The sequence below is a fragment of the Haemaphysalis longicornis genome, unplaced genomic scaffold (genome assembly GCF_048455015.1).
Source record: "Haemaphysalis longicornis isolate Haplotype H1 unplaced genomic scaffold, Haemaphysalis longicornis Haplotype H1 scaffold_1, whole genome shotgun sequence".
Classification (NCBI taxonomy): Eukaryota; Metazoa; Arthropoda; class Arachnida; order Ixodida; family Ixodidae; genus Haemaphysalis; species Haemaphysalis longicornis.
Genome location: NW_027526203.1, coordinates 441,651,871 through 441,673,210, shown reverse-complemented (window position 1 = coordinate 441,673,210; position 21,340 = coordinate 441,651,871). Strand labels below are relative to the sequence as shown.

Here is a 21,340-nt window from a genome sequence, read left to right as displayed (position 1 = left end):
GCCGCATCTACTGGCATGGTGTTTTGCCCAAATTGGCCACCGCTCGCGTGCTCCGTTCAACTTTTGGATCGCCTGTAGAGTGCATAAAAACCGCCGTGCAAGACAGAAGAAGAGACCACATTAAGAATACCTTACACATCACATAAAGCGATAGTATTTCTGTTGGAGTGAAAAAATTATACCTATTTATAATCTAACTCGCAGCTGGGAGACTGAAATGCGTCAGGGGAGGTTGAACTTTCCATTCAAGTTAGACGGATGAAGTGCAACGCGACTTCTGATAGACATTTTCCAAGCCAAGTAAAGCGCTACGGTATACATATAGCGGCGTATACGAAAAGCACAAGTCGTGATCGACATTGGTTGCGGTGACGTTGTTGTGATAATTAGGAGGATTGATTTAGATGCACATCAGGCTCCACTTTTTTTTTACTTCAGATGATGCGCAAAAGTGTCTCTTTGTGTGCGCAGTTGACGAAATTTAATACGTTTCGTAATGCGTATCGTAATACGTTTCGTAATACGGTCGTCCAATGACTGAACGGCTATCGAATGCAAACAAGGCGCTGCTCAAAGTTGGGCTCGGCATGCCCACTGCATCTGTTAGAAGCGGTTCTCTAACAGCGAGCCACCAAAAGTAATGGCGGTGCCTTCAACCACATATGGGCAGATAAAAATCGTGGAAAAGTTCCATTAAGATTCCCGACAGCGAAGTATTGGATCATGGCGCATAAGCAATGCACGTGTACCATGGTCGTTGCGGATCGACACGCATTGCGTTTTCATCCGCTCGCATCAAATGGCGGCTCGCTGTCTTAGGATATAGCGAATGTATCGATCCACAGCGAAAAGAGATAAGCCTTCCCGATTTCGACTCGGTACGAAGGAAACCGCGGCCCAATCAACGGACAGCCACGTGACTAGCTCCAGGTGCATAAAAGAGCGGAGCGAGGGACGACTAGGCCTTTTTCGCTGAGGAGCTTCTTCAGGCGGCACGGCTATGTCCTACCACCGTCGCGGCGCAGGAATGGGAGTCAAGATCCTCAGGCCGCCGGAGCCCCGGTCCCGGACCTTGCGAGCGGGCCTGGTATTCCCCGTGGGCCGCATACACCGGTTTCTGCGCAAGGGGAGCTACGCCGACCGTCTGGGCAGCGGCGCTCCGGTCTACCTGGCGGCCGTCCTCGAGTACCTGACGGCCGAGCTGTTGGACGTGGCCCGCAAGGCGGCGCGGGCTCATAAAAAGCGTCGCATCACGCCCAGGCACGTGAAGCTGGCCGTACAGGGCGACGACGACCTGTGCCAGCTGCTGATGGGCGTCACCATCCCCCAGGGGGGCGTGCTGCCCCACATTGCAAAGGAGCTGCTGCCAAAGGCGACAACCGAGCCGAGCCCCGCCCCGAACGGTCGCAAGGACGGTGCACGGGCTCCGCCGGCCGACTAACAAGCTACGGCGTGTTAACGAACTCCGTTCTTCGTCTGGGGGCAATTCGGAATCGAGGAACAGGAGACTAAATTAGCAAAGCGACGTCATACAGCCCAAACTATTTTTAACGCCAGTAAATCAGTGCACCCCACATTCGACCTTCCGAATAAAGATGTTACGACCTGTACTGATGACAAGGCAGCCTGTCTTTATTAGCCACAAAGGTGATCTCCCCGCTAACTTCCGACAGCGGCCGATTCTCCCATTAATAAACTGTCACTGCGCAGAGAAAAGCGACTTTTCGTTATTTGCAACTTTAGTTGCGAGATTTTACCGTGATTTTACCCTGGAGGATGTCCGTAAAGCCTTCGATAACCTTGCCCATGATCCTCTTCTAAATATACTTGCCGCTACCGGCTGTGGGCCAAAGATGTACGGTTACATCGCTGCATTTCTGCGCAACCGCACGGCCAAGTTCCGTCTCCCTAATTCGGTATCCGATCCTTTTCCCATCACACGTGGTACTCCACAGGGTGCTAGTATCTAACCCACCCTTTTTAATCTCGGAATGGCGCCCCTGTCTCGTATTCTAGCATCGATCCCGAACCTCAAACATACATTCTACGCAGGTGACCTTCCTCTTTGGTGCACATCTGGGTCTCCTGGGTCAGTGCAGGACAACTTGCAGCAAGGTATCGGTGCAGTCACTACGTATCTCGACACATTAGGCCTGTCTCCCGCACCTGAAAAGTCCGAATTGCTGCTCATTGAGAAAACTCGCTATCAGCGCCAACCAGTGGCGTAACTAGATAGGATGGCGCCCATGGCAAATATATTTTCGGCCCCCTCATGATAACAATGATAGTGATTGTCATCATCATCACAATATTATTATTATTATTATTATTGTTGTTGTTGTTGTCGTCATCTATGTTGAAAGAAGGCCATCTGGCTGTTTTTGGAAAGCGAATGAGTGATTTTTGGATTGATTGATTGTTCTCTACAGTGGACTATAGCCGTCTTAGCATATGTATTCATCGTACCATACCCCAGAAGTCCGCAAGGTTCGAAAGAAAAGTGAAAGAAGAAATGGACCTTGTCGGGTGTAAGGGTGCGAATTGTAAGGGTGCGAATTTTAAGAGCACCCCCCCCCCCCCCTTCACCCCACCGCCCGCTTCTGGAATACAAACGAAAATAGAAAGCACATGCATACATGCAGCACGCACACACCATGTATACCATCTGGGGTTCCTAACCATTCACACATCGGTGGCACCGCTTCGTGACAAGGAAAGCAGTAAGGAAATAAACTGCTTGAACAGCCACATTGCAGCAAAAGGATAGTGCTGAGGGAAACAAGGACGGACAGAGGGGGTCACATACGGGGCACTATGCCGGTAGGTTGGCGGGGTGCTAGCGCCCCGTGTGCGCCCCCGACATTGCGCCCCATGTGTGACCCCCTCTTGTCGTCCTTGTCTTCCTCAGCACTATTCTTTTGCTGCAATGTCGCGCCAACTAGCCCAATTGGCGCTCTCTTCAACGGCGACTTTTGCAGCAGTGCCGGCCCGCTGCGGTGACATACGGTAACCCGGTGCCGCTTTTTTCCCTCGGGCACATGTTCGGAGGACTCGGCTCGGCGCCCCCTCCCTAGTGGCGCCCGGGGCACTTGTACCCCCTTGCCCCCCCCCCCTAGTTACGCCACTGGCGCCAACACAACCACCTCATCCTTCTCACAATGGTGGGCCACCCCATCCCCTGCGCAATATCCTGCCGAATTCTTGGACTGCATATCCATGAGTCATCTAATCAGGCTAATGTGGCTACAACAGTTGAAGTTTGCCATCAGCTTACACATCTAGTGCGCCGCATTGTCAACAAGCACGCGGGGCTACATGAGGGTCAAGTTAGGCAGCTCGTACATGCCTTAGCTCCGAGTAAAATTATTTACACCATTCCATATCTCTCTCTGACTTATCACCAAAGATATCAGATTGAGGTTGTGCTTCATACACTGTATAAGACCGCCCTCAACGTTCCCATAAATACGTCCACTCAACGCCTATACTCTATGGGGCTGTTCTTGCCCCTGGGAGATCTTATACAACAACATAAAGACCGGCAAATGGCGTGTCTTTCTAGCACAAAACAAGGACACTGGATCCTTCACCAAGTTGCTCTCAGACCTATTGACCTTCCTATCATCACCCCTCCTGCACCACTCCCAGATAACCTCAGGATAGCTCCCATCCCAAGAAACGTTGCAGCTGATAGCAATTCAGAGAGACGTGTGCTCGCGTTCATGTCCATCCTATTGATTCTACCATCGTCTACACGGATGCATCGCGGACGCATCGCGGACGCATGTCGGAGCAGCCGCCTATTTCATCGCAAGTGGCAGTGAAGCAGCCACAGACACCCTTGGTCCTTTCACTAATTCCCCACCTACAGCGACTCTAAAGACCCTCCCAATAATCACCAGTATTCAGCACCTCTCCCCCTAACCCCTCAGGATATACCATATACACTGATTCGATGCAAGCTATTCGCGCCATTCACATGGGTAGGATTCCTGAAGAACTGCATAAGGATCTACGCAAAGCCTTAACAAAGCTACGTCCCCACACTGTCACACTGAGGTGGATTCCTGGTCACGCTGGAATCCCTAGGCAATGAGGTAGTGCATAGCCTCGCCAGCGAACTTCTGCACCGGGCGCCTGGGATTCACTGGGCTTATCCACCAACGTGGGACAGGACTCTCCACTACAAACAAGAAATAAAGCTTCACTACAAGAACATCAGAGACACTCTTCGTACACTTCCTGTTCCAGACAAAACTCTAACCACCACGCAACTACGCATTCTTCGACGCATACAGTTAAATACCCTCCTTACACCTGCTCGTTCCTTTCTCTACCGTCTCCGACACTCACCAGCATGTCCCAATTGTCCCGAACCATACGCTAATCTCGAACGCTGCATTTTCGCCTGCCCCATTGCAATTAAATCCCCACATTTTCCCCACCCTCCTCCTTCAACGTGGCGGACTTGGCTAGCCTCGGACCAGCTCTCGGACCAGTTGGCGTTGGTGAACCTGGCCCGGGACATTCTCGACGCTTAATGTTGCGTTTGAATAAAGTTTTTTCCTCCTCCTCCTCCTCCTCCATCTCAGGTGGAAAACTGCTCTTCACTTAAAAAGCAGCTACTTGCGCAGCCGAGGAAACGCCCAGCTGTCGTCCCGGTGATGTGGCCCACGGCACCATCTTAATAATATTTTCTTTATTTTCCATCCTTGGAGATGGGGAAGGCAAGGGGAAAAAAAAGCTGTACAATCATCCACGGCCGCGCCAGAGCGGCGGCGCGCGCTGTGTTCATGCCAACGCGTGCGCGCACGCCTCCGCTCCAGCCCGGCCGCGAATCAGCTTGACTCGCTCCCGCCCCCCCCCCCCCCCCCCTACATCTTTGTTCGGCTATCCCGGTTTCAAAGTTAGGGCTGCCCGAGTCTCCCAAGTGCGCTTGAGCATATCGCATGCAATCTCTGCCGCGCCACGTACGCATTCTATTCGCACTACTTCTATTCGCAAAGCTTTCCGTGAAAGTTCGCCTTCGGTTGACATTTCTCAGCCTGCCATCTAGCTACCTCTACTGGATGATTGGATTCATCCTTTCGCTTGACCTAACAGACACGTACAGACAACCCACCCGGCGCATCATCTATGGCGAGATTGAGGATGCTGCTTTCATGTGGGTTCATCGTGTGTTTAAGCTAAATCATGCAGCGCAGGTTCGTTTCCCGGCCGCGGCGGTCGCTTTCCTGATGGAGGCGAAAAGCAAAAATGCCCGTGTGTACGAAATTTCGGCGCACGTTAAAGATCCCCAGGTGGTCAAAATTAATCCGGTGCCCTCCACTACGGCGCGCCTCATCGCCTGCGTTGCGTCGGCGCGTTAAACCCTATCAAATCATGCAGCGCAGTGTTTTTAACGCGATAGCATTATTTGGCGCATCTTTCGACTCCCCCGTGGCTCTTAGCCGTCCGCGATCAGCCGTGCTCATCAGGCGTCCACGGAAATACGTCCCCGCTGCCACACAGACGCTATGATTGAGACAGCAAAATTCGAGGGCTCCGCCGAATAGTAATGTGACGATCGGCAACTGAAGTTTGGAAAGGAGGATAATGGCACAACGGCGGATGCGAAAGAAAAGACACGCATTTTCTGCAGACGCCGCGCCTGCGCGGCGAAGTTTGTTATTTGCCTATTTATTTAATGGTAGCATGCTGGGCAGACACGATCGCCAGCTGTGCAGGCATTACGTCATACACCAAAGCGTGTTTCCACCAGAAGAACAAAAAAAGTGGCAGGTGACATCTACGTATGGGTGTTAAGATGTAAGACGCGATAGCGTTACTTCGACTGCCAGGGAGCGTTTTAGAACGCAGTTGTATTTACGACCTATGCTTCACGAGCACTTCACAAGTTAGAAAAGAGAGAAAGACTATCAGGGACCAACAACACCAACAACAGCCTGACAACAACACCAACAACAAACTGACCAACAACAGCCTGCGCCTGATCGAAAGGGCTGTCGACGCGGCCCGAGCTCAAGGCATCCTGGAATGAGGACGCCTCTCTCAAGCATTTTCTGGATTAATTAAAGTTTATTCTCTCTCTCTCTCTCTCGCCGTGGCCCAGGAAAGACAAAGTATCTCGGCTTTTTCTGAGGCTTAAGATGTAAGCGTAAAAGGGTGCGGCTGCGGATTGGTTGTTGGTCAGTTTGAGCGAGAGGGTGCCATGACAGTGTTTCGAAGTGTTTATTAACTGATGCTTAAGCCGGAGTGAATATTTTTGCTTTTTCGAAGAGAGAGATTATGTGTATGAAGATCTTTGTTACGGGTGAAATACTTGAGATTTAGGAAAAGGGGGTAAAGAGATGGCAGGTAGCTCAAGGGTGGAACCTGAAGTCCAGGGTGCCAGATGCAGCAGCTCCTGCCCTTGCCATCTCATCAGCTCGCGCTGATCTTGAGGTAACGAGCTGGTTAAAGCTGCCTGTCTTGCTAGAAGTGGGAAATGTAATGTTTGAGTTGTTCTCCCCTGAGCCTACCCTTGGACATAGCTATAGGTTGCGTGGAAGAAGATATACGTTTCTCTGATTTTAGCCAAGTGAATGCGTAATCTTCCCGGGCCATAAGACATCTTCGCCTACATATATTTGTAGATAGTTGTGTTGGTTTATCCTCCACTGAGTTCGCGATTGTTCTGCATTGAGACCCCCTTGTAGCGAGGGCGAAAACTGTGTTCCTAGGCGTAGAAGCAGGAGACATTCTTGGCGTTTTTCTTGGAAGGGAGCGCGGCAGTTGTGGTAGCAACGAGCACGGTTTGTGAGTTCCCGTGCCTCTTGGTCGGTTCCTCGTTTTCTTTCTCACCCTTGTGTCTGAGCGTCCAGGTGACCTGATTAATTTTCTGAATTGTGGAAGGTAGTATCTTAGAAAAGCGTTTAGGTATTCTGCCAGCAGAAAACAGTAAGGGCTTTTGAGAGCGTGTAATAATGTTTACGCTTATATTCGATACTTGCGCTAGTCGGATTGTTAAGAGGATGTCTCCAAGTTCCATTTCTGTGTTCCTGTACGCAGAAGGGCCATGCAATCCCAAGCATTGCTCAAGTGGTCAACTACGACAACTGCTGCCTCGTACTTCCGTACGTGCTGGATTCGGTGTATACTGGGGTCTTATGGGTTTGAAACTTCCCTCAAATGAACCTGATCCTGCCATATGGCTGTTCTTGAGTAGGTTTAGATACACGTTTTTGGTAGAGGGGGGTTTTTCTGCGTAGTCGCTGAATCGGTGACCTGTCTATATCAAGGCGCTAGTCGTTTCTTTTTTGGGGGGTAACCTGTGTTCCATACGATGGCCCGTCCCGATTTTGTTTTCCCAGGCACTCACTTGGTTCTAAGAGAGTGGTTTCTCTGATATCTTCAACAGCGTTATGAAGACACAATTTGAGCGCGTTTGCATCGTTATGATCATCAACATCCTATTTACGTCGACTACAGGACGATCTGCCAGTGACGTTCACCGCTCTTGTCCTGCGCTGCCCGAGTCCATTCTTTGCCTCCGAATGTTGCTACTTCTTCCCTCCATCGAGTTCATGGCCTTCCCCATCTTCTAGACCGATCTCTGGCCGCCCATTGTGTTACCCTGGTGAACCACCGGTTGTCAGTTCGTCTCACGGTCAAAAATGCGAGGTTGGGGACTGCCCTATATGTTGTCTTGATGATGGTGTTTTTTTTTTTTTTTTTTTCTTCGGTGCGGGAAAATTTGCGGTGCGGTAAGCTCTGCAATATCCAGCGCATGATCAGTGGCCGAATGAGCGCCACCGCTTCTTCTTATTTTTTTCCTGCCTCCTCTTGGTTAGGCGTTTTATAGTGTGAGTAATTGGTTACAGATTTTGTCTTTTTTGGCGATTGTGAGTTTGGCTTTGCCTCTTTACTCTCGAGCCGCGCCTAGCACCCTTACGTTACTGTTCTCTGGGATGACATCCGTACCTATTTTAGGGCGATTTTTAACTCGGCCGCTTCGCGCCCTCTGTTGTTTGCCAACAGGAGCTTGCAGCGGAGACAGAACCACGGGAATGTTGTAACGGTAGTTTGAAAATTTATATGATTAGACCACATGGTTTTATTGTAGTTCGTTTCTGCTCATAATCAATACCTTCCGTGAGTTCTGAGAGGCTGGCGTTAATCCTTTGCCCCCTGTTTCAGTTAGGTGACCCAATGCTGGTGCCGGCATCAGTCCCGATGAAAACGCGTCGGGGTGGCCTAAGGCGTCGTGCTGCTGAGCCCAGTGACGTGGCTTCGATTCCCGGCCCCGGCGGCCGTGTTGCTGATGGAAGCAGAAAAGTGATACACCCATGTGTCTAGGTTTAGGCGGACGTTGAAGATCGCCAGGTCGTCTAAATTATTCGGAAAACTTCCGCTACGGCATGCCTCGCAGCCCAGATGTAGCTGCGGCTCATAAATTACCAGAATTTTATTTTTACCTTCCGGTGAAAAGACGCTTTGATGTGGTGGCGTTGGTTCCGGGCATGGCTGGCGACGGTGTCTGCAGGCGAGTATGCTACCACCGACTTGGCGATGAACGAAATTCACTGCGCAGGCGCTGCACCTGCTGAGAATGCCTGTCCTTTGTTTCGTCTCCGCCGTAGTATCATTGTCTACCGTTCCTCACTACAGTAGCCCCGATTCAGGCCAGCCATCGAATCTTGCTGCTTCAGTCGTAGGTTCCGGCTGGCAGCAATGACGTATTTCCTTGGACACTTGATGAGCACGGCTGATAGCGGGCGGCTAGCAGCCACGCGGAAATCGAAAAATGAGCCTACTAACGCTATCGCGTTAAAACATACATTTCCGATAATTCATCCGCTGAAGCTACACGTGTGATATGAGCCGCAGCGTAGCGAAAGTTTCCGGAATAATTTAGACCACCTTAGGATCTTCACTGTGCGCTGAAATGTCGAGACAATGGTATCTTTGTGAGAGCGGGCGCCGCGGCCGGGAATCGTACCCTCGTCCTTCGGCTTAGAAGCGCAACGCCTTACCCACTGAGCCAATGAGGCGTGTTTTCCGCCGGAACTTATGCCGGCACCAACATTGGGTGGCCTAACTAAAATAGCGGGGAAATGATTAACGCCAGTCTCTCAGAAATCAAGAAAGGCGTATATTATAAGCAGAAAAACACTAAAATAAAGCCCGCTATATAGAATATAATCACATAAGTTTTCAAAATACTTCACAATGTTCCCACAGTTCTGTCTCCGCTGCAAGCTCGGTTCGGCAAACGACAAATGGCGCCGCGCGGCAGAGTTAAAAATCACACTAAAAATAAGTACGGATGTCCTGCAAAAGAACAGTTACGTAAGAATAGTCATGGTTGCTCTGCAGACAAGCGGTGGTGCCACCCTCACAAACGAAAAAAACAAAATCTTTAACCAATTAACCAATATTTAACAAATCTTTAGTCCACAAACAACACGTCCAACCAAGAGAAAAACAAGAAAAAGAGAAGAAATGATAAGACTCGTGCAGCCACTGATCATGAGCCAAATATTGCAGACCCTACGGTACCACAAATTTCCCAGCACCAAAGAAAGTGATAGAGAAACACTATCATATGGACAGCATATAAGGCAGTCCTCAACCTCGCAATTTAGACGGCAATACAAACAACTGCTTGACCACCAGTGTAAAAGAATGGACATGCAAAGACGGTTCTAGAAGAATGGGAAGGCTATTTACTCGTCGGGGGGATAAAAAACAATATTCGGAGCAAAGAATGGACTGGAGAAGAGCAGTACAGGAGCAGGTGAAGGTCAATGGGAGACGCCTTCACCCTGTAGTCCTAAATTAGTGTTGGTCATAATGACAATGAACAAGAAATCGGAGAAACCCCTCTCCGACCACCAAGAGAGCGGATGAAAAAACAAAATCGGGAGGGAAGGGGGGAGGCGAGGGGGAGGGCATCGTATGGAAGACAGGTAACCAGCCGTTTGAAAAGAAACTACTGCACGCCATGATAGCCCAGTCACCGATCCAGCGACTACGCGTCAAAACTCTCCTCTACCAAAACTATGGATCAAATCGAACACAAGAAGAGGCGATATGGGAGGATCAAGTTCCGGGAAAGTTCAAAAACCTGAAGCCACAGTATACACCGGTTCGGGGATGTGCGAAAGCACGAGGCTGCAATTGTCGTTGTTGACTACACTGACTGCACGATCCTTCAAAATACAAAAAGAAGTGAAAGTTTTCTTTTTTTTTTAGATTTCGAAAATGATTAATTAATTCAGACAATATTTTCTGGGTGAGTGGGCTAAAGGCAGATGGACTCTGCCTGACTGAGGCCCATTCACCCGTAAATAAGCATTGCTAACAGCGGAAGCAGCGAACATATAAACAAAGTACAGAATGCAAGAAAACAACATCAATACCAAAGAACTTCACAGAAAGAACAATTCAGCCAAACAAATGCAAAACAGCAACCATACCGCGGTACAACATCAGCAGAGTTCATTCCATAGTACGGGTAAGAAGATACTGCTTGACATCGCGTTTGAAGGCATGTATCGAACGGGATTCGTGGACCATTTTCGGAATATCAGGATGTTTTTTTTTTTCAGGAAACAGGGTATTAAATAACCAAATGTTTGGGTCCCATAATTTGTCCTAATCATTGGGGTTTTGTATAGTTCGTGCCTAAATGTATATTACATGTTGGGTGGTTGATACTGTCTATAAAAGGCGGATTCATCGAGTTTGATTTCGTTGCATATGCGTATTAAGAGCTTGAATTCAAACAGCTGCGTAATTTTTAGCAATTTTAGTTCAGAGAACGCCGGTGAGGCATGTTCCAAGTAATGAAGATTTTCAATACATCGAACAGCTCGTTTTTTTAGTACTGTTATTCGTTTCATGTTCGCTGTAGTCGTGGTGCCCCATACTTTCAAGCAGTAGTGCAAGTGGGATTGCACCAGTGCGTAATACAATTGTCATAATATAGTTTTAGGAACTAGTTGTCTAATTTTTTATACCATTCCTATAGATCTTGACCCGTTTGCATGTAGCTTATCTATATAATGCGTCCAGTTCAGGCTTTCTTCAAAAACAACTCCAAGGAATTTGTAGTAATAGACACGTTCTATAACACAATGTTGAAAATGTATTTGGATTTCAATATCATCCGGTTTATTTACAGGATTGAACACTACGTATTTAGTTTTTGCAACGTTTAGCTGCAAGTGATTCACCTGTAACCAGGTTGTGAAGTCAAATAACCAGGTTTTTAACAGCCGTATTAATACTGCTCAACTGCCTCCCAGAGAAAAATACACTGGTATCGTCGGCATTCAAGATGATATCTGGTGTTCGTGGCATGTGTACAATGCCGCTAATATATATAATAAACAATAATGGTCCTAGAAATGATCTTTGGGGAACTCCGTACGTGATTGTTTTTAAAGAAGATCGATAACCATTGATAAGAATGTATTGTAAGCGACCGGTTAAATAACTTCTAAGCAGCTTCAAAGCTACGCCCCTAATTCCGTAATAAGGCAGTTTTAGAAACAGCACATCATGTTTAATCGAATAAAACGCCTTTCTGAAATCTAGAAATAAACCCAGAGTGAACTGTTGTGCTTCAAAATTACTAATTAATTTATCTTTTATGTTCAGTAAGGCCATTACCTTCGCGGAAACCATATTTCTCTTCAACGATATCTTGAGATAAGTTCAGAAATGTATTTAGGCGCGTTTTAAAAAGATGCTCAACTACTCAAGTTGAAGATGCTCAAGTTGAAGCTATCCTCTGGGCAGTGCGAATAGCAGAAGTATAAAATGAAAGCGCAACATCATTTCAGACTCTCGAAGGACATTATACTGTTTTCTGGAGGCAGAATTCCTAAGCGCCTCTGTAAGATATGCCCATCCACAATGCAAAATTTTAACAACCTCACCTGGACACTGGGACACAATGGTCTGGAAAAGAACGAAGCACTGACCAAGAAGCACACAAGCTTACATACCGAGCTCCTTGTGAACACTACTACCGCACTGCCCTGCTCGAAAAATTTTAAGAACTAATCTCCATCCTATGACTAGTAACGCAATCTTTACCCCCTGCTACAATGAGGTCGCAATTCCGAAGAATCACAAACTCTGTGGACGAAAAACCAACATAGTATCTGCGAAAAACCAAGTATCTACAAAATAATGTGTGTTTAGGTGTTTAGTAAAAACATTATGCATAAACTTGTAGCTCTGCTCAAATCTGGGAAACATGCCCACTCTCTTGCACGCACCCTAGCCATGTCCACGTGTATGGTCAGGGGAGAACAACTCAAAGATAACATATTCCATTCCTTAGAGACATGGGAGGCAGCTTTGATCAGTTTCCTCAAATGTGAGAGGGCAAGGGAAGGAGCTGCTGCATCTGGTGCCCTCGTCTTCAGGTTCAACCCTTGTGGTCCCTACCCCCTCTTTAGCCCCTTTTCCTAAACCACAACTAGTTATTCCTGAACAAAGATCGTAACTCCCCCCCCCCCCCCTCTCTCTCTCTCTCTCTCTGCCAATTCGTAAAAAGCAAAATTGCTCATCCCGGCCTAGAAATCACAGAATAAACATTTTGAAACACTGACACTGACGCCCCCTCGCACAAACTGACCAACACCTCGCATCCACAACCTTCCCCGCTCACATTTTCAGTCATAGAACTGCCGAGAGCCTTTGTCTTTCCTAGCAGACGTCGATTAAAAACCCTCGCTGCTTCTCTTGCTCTCTTTAATGACATTTAGTGCTCGTGAAGCATACATCGGAAATGCAGCAGCTGCGTGCGAAAACACTCAGTGTGAGTCCACGTATCGCTATCGCACCTTGCATCTTAGGATACAAACGTAGGTATCCCTGTAACTTTTTTTAAATCGGTTATTCGACGCTCGACTATTCACGTGGTTTACTTGCGCTAAACCGCACGCACAGACAACCGGGCCGTTGCTGAGTGATAAGGGGCAGGCGAAGCAGCCGTATCCCCTATCACCTTGTACCGCAGCAGCGAAGCTTCAAGGATTCTGCTTCAAGCAAGCGAAGCGATAAGAAAGGCCAGAGTCTTCTAAAAAAAAAGCACTGAAGAACTTTGGAAAAGCGCAGTTTGCACGACGGCGCCTGAAAGTCACTGCGCCACGATATAGCGCAATGATGCCGCAACTCGCAAATGCCAATCAACGTAAAAAAAAAAACCGTTTCTATGACCGTGGCACGAAAGAGGGAAAAATTAAATTTTGCTTACCAAATTAATGACTTGGTTCTTAAATAAGTTGATGAATATAAATATTTGGAGGTAATTTTTTCGTCTAATCTTAGCTAATCTATATTGTACCTAAAGCCTACAAGCTTTTTTTTTTTTTTTTTTGATGAAGCGTACTTTGAATGAAGCCACGTACGAAACAAAGTGGAAACAAAGCTTCTCGCTCATACCACTTTCATATGCCCTGTTACGAAAGTGGAGCCTGGTTCCCGGTTTCAAAGGCGAACATTGCTTTATTGGAAAGCGCGCCACGTACGGCCGTGAGCTTTCACAGGCGTAATGACTCTCCAACTGAAATGCTACAGTGTGCGGGCCTTAGTGTACCGGAAAAGCGTGCCAAAGTGAACGGTTTGAACCCCTTGTATTCCCTCTATCACAATGCGTGAAATATAAACTCCAATACTTGCATTGCAACCAATAATCCCCCCCCCCCCCACACACACACAAACATACACACGGCAACGGTCTAATTAGTGTCGCATAATGACGGCGATGGGAGTAGTCACAGTTGATTTTACCCAACCGGCCGAGCTGCTTCCGCTCACTGACTAGCCAGAGTCACTGTTAATTCCTTATAATGACTCTGGCAAGTCAGTGAGCGGAAGCGGTTTGGCCCGTTGGGTAAAATCAAGACAGACTGCTCCCATCCAGTACAGCAATCCTCGCTAGTGTCGTTCCGAAACTCCAAACTGATCAGTATGTCTTGATTTTGACCAACCGGAAAAACCGCTTCCGCTCACTGACTAGCCAGAGTCATTATCAAGAATTAACAGTGACTCTGGCTAGTCAGTGAGCGGAAGCGGTTGGGTAAAATCACCTGTGACTGCTCCCATCGCCGCCATCATGCGACACTAATTAGACTATTGCCCCTTCCCCCCTCCCCCCCCCCCGCACACACACACACACACACACACACACACACACACACACACACACACACACACACACACACACACGTTTTGTGTAGTGCTCCTGTGTCTTGCCGAAAGCCCGCCTTTCTCCAAAAAGTGTGCGTTTGCGAATTCAGTACTCTGCTTAAAATCAGACGCTCTAGCATGCCTTGAAGTGAACCAGAGAACGGTAGGCCGTTTGGCCTTAGGTGCGCATGGTAAAACAACTAACAAAGCAGTGCAGGGAGATATGGGCTGGGCGTCGTTTGAAGTTCCCGAAGCCCGGAGTAAAATATTTATTGAGGGGAGGTTGAGAGCAATGGATCAACGTAGGGGGACAACTAAAGTTTTTAGGTACACCCGGAGGCCAAATAAGTCGGGGCACGCGAGCGCGTGGCAAAATGCATTGCCGCGTCACCTGACGTTGCGTTTCTAGTATCGAGACACCGATGTGCGCGTATCGATACCACCCCTAAAATCGAAATTTTGGATAAACCCCTTCTGACTCTGTCATCCTCTGCCCCAACTCCCACACCAGCAGGCGTTCCGGTGTCCACCCCTAGGTGTGACAATTTACGCCTGCTGGTGGTCTTTCTTTTCCTTTTTCTTGACAATAAATTCATTCATTCATTCATAAACCCCTGTGTCCGGCAGAAGGCGCACATGAAATAGCGACACTGTGATGGTGCTGCCAGAAGCTTGATCCGTATGCGAGGTTCCTCATCCGTGAAGTGAAGTACACATACCTGGAAATAAATTTTATCTCCATGAGCAAACCCATCGGTACTTGACACCGAAAAATTGTACACAAAAAGGAAAATTAGGTTACCCCGAAATTCTCTGTGACGCAAAGGCTTTCCAGCGGCACAGCGCGTATCCAAACGTTTCTCAGCATTTCCTCCCACAAGAAGTTGCATGTGCACCTTGGTGTCCCCAGTGTAGTTGCGCGGCATTGTGGTACACAGCACTTTCACAGCGCCTAAGCGCAGTTCTTGTGACATTTCCGAAGCTCGCAGATACAGAAACACTCACAGCAACGCGCAAAACACGAGAAACTCAATGCCGAAGAAATGCACCCCGAGAAAGACGCGTCGGGTAATGCCGAGGGCAGTAGGGCCCGTCTTCAGCCGGACGTGCGATGCTGCGACGTCGCGGTGACAGGTGCACGGGTGATCGACCCCGTCGGACGGGTGATCGACCCCGCCTCATTAGCTGCCGAACTGAGGCCTTCTCCCTTTCCAGTTGGTGTTGCCACAAAACCTTCTACACCCCCCCCCCCCTCCCCTGGCTACGGGCCTGCCACAAACTGTTTCGTTTACTTTTTTGCGTACTTAAGCATTTCCATGTGTACCCAACGAGGAAACCCGCCTGTCCGTCTATGACACCTAATGTGTCACTCCTTAGCTATATGCTAATAATAAAAGCCCCTAGGCTTTTGAAAAGCCCATAGGCCTAGGCCCTAAACATGAACCCTTCAATTTCCCCCGAAAAATGCCTTCCCAGCAATGCGCTTGTGTACAGTAGTGAAGCTGACTTTAACAAGACTCGCTGTGTGGCCATTTATGGGGTACACGGGGTCTTATGTAGGTATTTAATAGTGGACCCCACGGCCTTCATGCTTTGATATCAGACTGCTTACGTTTCTCCGTGGGGAAATGTCTTCCCACAACCGTATATGTGCCATGAGCGCGGCCTGTAGGGGCTCCGCTCAAAGCCCCTTTTAGTGGCTCGTTTCGAAAGCAGCTGGGGGTCGCGTCGGGCAAGCTCCCCATTGTCGCCGCTGCTTTTGCGGCACGCCCACGGCTGAGATTTACCGTTTGTATGCGTTGGAAATAGGTATATTTATGTGGGTCAGTCACTATTAGGAATGAGGCGTATTTACGAGGGTAAATGTTCCTAACGCGGCGTCCAGTCTGCATAAGCACAAGGAGTGCGCTGCAGACCAGCGTCGCGAAGCCGGCATATGCACCAAGCTGACCGTACTTCCACGGCCTTAAAATTACTGACAGTGTCTCCAGAAGCAGCGTTGCCTCAAATGGCCATTCCACGGCTATATGCCGTGATGTAAATCGGTTTTGCGCGCTCACACAATCCAGCGAAGCACTCACACTTGACAGCACGCCAGTTAGGCTTGCCAATATCATAGCGTCGGATAGTGATCACTACCATAGATGAGTCGATGTGGCGTACATTTTACGAACATTCTGCCAAAGAAGTACGGTGGATAAGGCGAAAGTATACTCAGCGATCTGGGTCGGCTTGTCCCGAGAGGCCCCAAATATTCGTCCTCTTTGACATGGCCTTCGCGAGCAGCGCGCCGGCAGGCTCACTGAGAAAGCCGCGTACGCGACTAACCGCTTCGTGGAAATATGCATGACACACAAAGCCCTCAAAAATTAGCGCAATTAAACTAAAATTAGAGGGCCTTATACGATACCACATTCTTCTAACGGCACATTTTGTCCTTTGTGGGATGCCTATACTGTACGTCAAAAAATGCGTCCACCGAGTGATATGCTGTTCGTTGAAGTCGAAAAACGAAAGAAAGGGAACCCGCAGCTTGTGTATGTGATTACAAAGACGTTGATTTCGTTCAGCATGAGGACACAATGATAGTTAATCGTTCTTCCTAAGTCCTGCGAAACAGCAGAGCATTTCGCATCTAACTGGGTCTTGTGAAACCCACTTAGCTTAAGTTGAGACGAACTTTGTCAGGATTTCCCAAGCTGCACTATAGGTTTCTCCATTCCCATACGAGCTATCCTGTTGCTTTTCAACTTGCAGACCATTTATTATTCCGTGGTTACGTGAACGTTTCTTGATTTTGTTATGAGGCGCAAGTGCGCAAATATTTTAACGCATAGCCTTGCACTACGCTTAACATTTTCGCGAGGCTAATATTCACATAAAAAGCGCAAGTTGTTGGCAGGTTTTGGGTAATGATTTCCCAGAATCTTTTTCTACGCCGTATACACGCTGTCCCAGTTATCACGCACCAATATTTTAAAGAAGAGCAATGGGGTTACTCGAAAAGCCTAGTGCATAATGTTTCCACTACAATGTAGTATCGGCCAGTAACTTTTTTGTTAATGAAATTAATTTAATTGTAATTAACTCACGAAGTACTGTCCTAATCATAATAGTGTCAATGAGGCACTTGTAGTCATCCAGGCGTCTAATTTCGGTATTTTCAGCGATGAACTCATTGCGTACTCATTTTTTCTGACTGATAAAGAAACCCCGCGAAATATAAAAAATACCACGTGACGTCGCTCCCGTCCGCATTAATATTTTGTCGACCTACATTTAGATTATTCTTTGCCTAGCTCTTCCTGACTTCGATGTGCTTCCACAACTATGAACCTGCGCATCAAGTATCAGCATGTTATTCCGCACTATTTAAGCACTCCTTCGTCGTTCCACTTGGAATTATGGAAGAGCAACTAAACTTATCGCTGGTCTCAAAGCTACTCTGTTGATCATAAACCCCTTTTAAAAGCGTTTTACAAGAGACGAGGAATCGACAAGCAACACCAGTGTGCTAAGCTCGGCTTTTCATTTGCACAATGCAGCTCCAATTCCATGGCACGTGGTGGCAACGTGACGAGAGAGCAAAGAATGAAAGCATTCGCAATGCGTCATAAAACAGCAAAGAATGAAAGGATTCGCAATGCGTTATAAAATGCGTAATGCTTCATTTTTCCTCGTGACCACGGAGTGGAGAGAAAGGTGAGGGGGTTGTCCCTTCCGGATGCGCCTGCGTTCCGGGGTTGTGTGGTCCGCCTGTGTCGTGACGCGCGGCAGCTTCAGGTACTCGCCCCCGGTTCCCCTCCTGATGCATCCGCGCGGCAGACGGGGCACCTGCTGTTAATCTCCAGCCACTGGTCCGCACATTCTGCGTGGAACTCGTGGTTGCAGGGGAGAACGCGCACCAGCTCCCGGGCCCTGAAGTGGCACATGCAAACCACGCACATCGCCTCGCCCGAGTCATTCGCCCCCGGGTTGAAGCGGTAGGCCGGTAGCTCCTCAATCTCGGAGCATGGCATGCCAAACGGTACATTCATCGCCCGAGCAAAGACGGCTAAAGCGCGGCGAATCTCGGCTTGTAACAAGCTGAGTCTCCGCGAGGGACGTCTGGCGGTGCTTGTCGTGCGTCCTGTCGGTGGAGTGCCCGAGCCACGCCCTTCAGCCGCGCCCCGGGCCGGACCTTGGTGGGCACCAGATGGTCCCGCACGCGCTGTCATGTCGGGCTGGTTGGGCCGAGGCGATGACTGGGAATCCTGGTGGCTGTACGAGCAGCCCGCAATCGGGGCACTGGGGAGGCCGCCGCTGGCATTGCTGGTGTTGCTGCTGCACGCCCGGTCCGACGGGACACCCACGGACGCAGCGCTGGGAGTCGATGGAAGGGCTTCCACGACACTCGCATCGCATAGCCTGCCCGTACCAGGAGCCGTGTGATCGCCGATGGTGCCTTGCATCCCGCTAGCTCCACTGCACCCGGGAATACCACGTTCGCTGGCAGAGCTGGCACTGGTCGAGCTGGGGGTGCACAAGGCGTGGGTCGGCGTCAAGTCTTCTTGGCGCTGCGGGGGCGAAAGGTTACTCCCGCCGGGTGAGCTTCCGTCCACAGTGCTCGGTGCAGCAATGGGGATGTTCGGTGGCTCTGTTTCCGGCTCTGTAGCCCCGGGAGGCGGCCTCGGCCTCTTCCGGCGGGGCTCCCCGCTGTCCTCCTGATCAGAGTCATCACTCGAGGAATCCCACCGAGAAGGCTCCGGGTCGGGACCGCCAGTTTCCAACACGTGATGCATAGTGGGCGCGGAGGTGTTTCGAGCGGCCGATGATGAGGCAGGATCCTCCAATTCGCATCCATCTGAGGTAGAAGTCGGCCGACTTAACAGCTGAGAGTCGCCCGCCGCTGGTTCCGACTGCTGAGTGGGGAGTGTGCCTCCCGAGGAAGCAGGCTCCTGAACAGACGCATCTTGGAGATGGCGATCCATTTGCGGTCAGGTGTCAAAGAACAGTTGACGGCCTATGGTGTCGCCCGCCTGCTGCTGCGAAGAATGGGACCCCTCTACCAGCAGAGAACGCCACTTCTCGGTCGAAGCGGTTCCAGAAAGGGCCGCGCGCACTTCGTTTCCTTCACGTTTGTCTGCGTGGTGCTATAGCCAATGATGATGATGGCCACTACGGGGACCACGCTCTGAAATGTCACAATGATGAAGATTCCACCCAGAAGATCACCAAGCATCACATCATTATTTCATAGAAGCGGCAAAAAGAAATGAACCATCCAATTTTACGGTTTTATACTTAAGCACACGCATTCGACCTAGCATATAGAAGAAAATCACAGTTAACCCCGCGAGGCTCGAGGCACACCGGCGAAAAAGAGGCTGATCATGCTCCACGTGTCTCGCGGAGCTTCGATTTTTTTTTTAATTGCGACAGTATGTCCGTTGGCATAAATATATATGTTACAAGTGTAGATTAACTCCCGTTTCGTGGAGAAACGTATGGAGGGAGCGGTGGTGGGGTCCCCAATCCACCGATGAAGGAGCTTCGAAATCGTTTGCCGCAAAGTTTTATAAGAACACAAGATTAACCGCTGGCCTTATTCTAGCTTTCAAAAACTTAAACTGAAGGTTCTGCGACCACACGCTCCTTCGCGCCCAGTGAAGCCATTTAAATGCAGAAGAGTTAACAACCACGTTGAGGGGTTCAGTGAGGAAAATTGAATTGCGCGGACGCCCGTAGTGCAACACACCGATGGCACGAACATTCTCGCCGGGAATTGGACGTCAAAATGAAATGGGCTCGTTACTCGAGGCGAAACTCGTCGACTACCTATAAGCAGGGGCTTTTTTAGTGAAGATGGACCAACATCGTGGCTAAAAAGTACATTTCTCGCACATGACCGCGGCTGCGAAAACTCTAGAAAGGAATTCAAAGCGACTAGAAAATTTCCCCGCATTTCCCCGAGGGGAAGAATGTGAAAGTGCGAATGCAGGAGTTGAATTTGCGCGGTTCGGTAATGTTCGCGAAAGAGAGATCACACACACACACACAACTACAAAGAAAGAAAGATGCATTTATTCACAGACACCTATTTGTGTTGTCGTTGTACTTGATTGCTAGAGCGGATCTCAGCTTTGAAATTTCGTGTCAGTACTCCTTTAAGCGGGTGCATTAGCCCTTCTCACGCCCGATTCCTGGCCAATCCCCCACGTGGGTATGTGCCATGTCAGCGGCCAGGCAGCGCGCGCCCATCTCCCCCCGTTGCCAAGGAAGACGAGGAGCGCGCGCACCCGCAGCTGTTGCTATGTGGACGGACGGCGGTCAACGGAATTCAGGGTCGCTTATAAAGTGCATTCGCACTTAATATGTAGAGAGACATCGCAGGGGACTGATTGCACAAAAGCATATATACCGTCGCAGTTTCCCATACAGGCGCAGCTCCCGAATGCCTTATAAAAAAAAAGCTATTCACAACGGCGTTTGGGGGTAACAAAGAGACACGTTATTTCAATGCAAAAGCATTACCGGCTACTTGAGAAAAAGGCTTGCGCCCTACGGTTCCAGAAACGTGGCTCGTGAACTCGTATTAGCTTGAGATGCCATTTATGGGGGGTGGGGGAGCGCTGCGGTCGCCTAGGTGTGTGAACGTGTTCAAGTCGGCTCTGCAATTAATGTCCAATTATGCAGTGTTAATTATTTCCATCCATGAAGATTTTAGCACCATAGTGTTCGGAAAGGTCATCGACTGACACCGGATTTTCGGCAAAAGGTGCGGTTTTCACCAATTTATCGCACTTTTCATTTTCGCCACCGGCGTGGCGGGGCTAAGCCTAACGCGCTAGACGAAGGCTACGCCTAACTGCCGGCATCTCGCCGGGCGGGATGGACGGATCCTCGTCTACCACGCCAGCACTGGCGGAGCTCGTGACCCAGATGTTCGTGCAAGTCGAGGGAGAAGATATTACGCCCGAAGAGTTCCACAAGTCCAACGGATGGCTTAGCGCCGGCGGGAACGGCAAGACATCGAGACGGCGAGGAAACCAAGGTGAGCTGCAGTTGACCTTCCCGGCATTGAGCGTTCGGCGCTTGACAACAAGAAGGACAGGGGCAATAGCCTGATGAGAGAGCTTATTCGGGCCACCCGCATGCCAAGTATGCCCGC

General features: G+C 49.3%; 2 protein-coding genes across 5 annotated transcripts in view; one reads left to right on the top strand and one right to left on the bottom strand.

Moving 5' to 3' along the window:
* The window catches only part of LOC144155851 (uncharacterized), a 1,021,707-nt gene that overhangs the window by 501,599 nt on the left and 498,768 nt on the right, over positions 1-21,340 (bottom strand). The gene's annotated exons all lie outside the window — the stretch shown is intronic.
* On the top strand, positions 671-1,610 carry LOC144173117 (late histone H2A.2.2-like). Its single transcript, XM_077701635.1, has one exon. It carries the CDS (start codon positions 1,001-1,003, stop codon positions 1,439-1,441), a length of 441 nt encoding a protein of 146 aa, XP_077557761.1. The 5' UTR covers positions 671-1,000; the 3' UTR covers positions 1,442-1,610.

Excerpts from the sequence above, each read along its gene's own strand:
- LOC144173117 (XM_077701635.1), top strand. The coding sequence starts at position 1,001 with ATGTCCTACCACCGTCGCGGCGCAGGAATGGGAGTCAAGATCCTCAGG.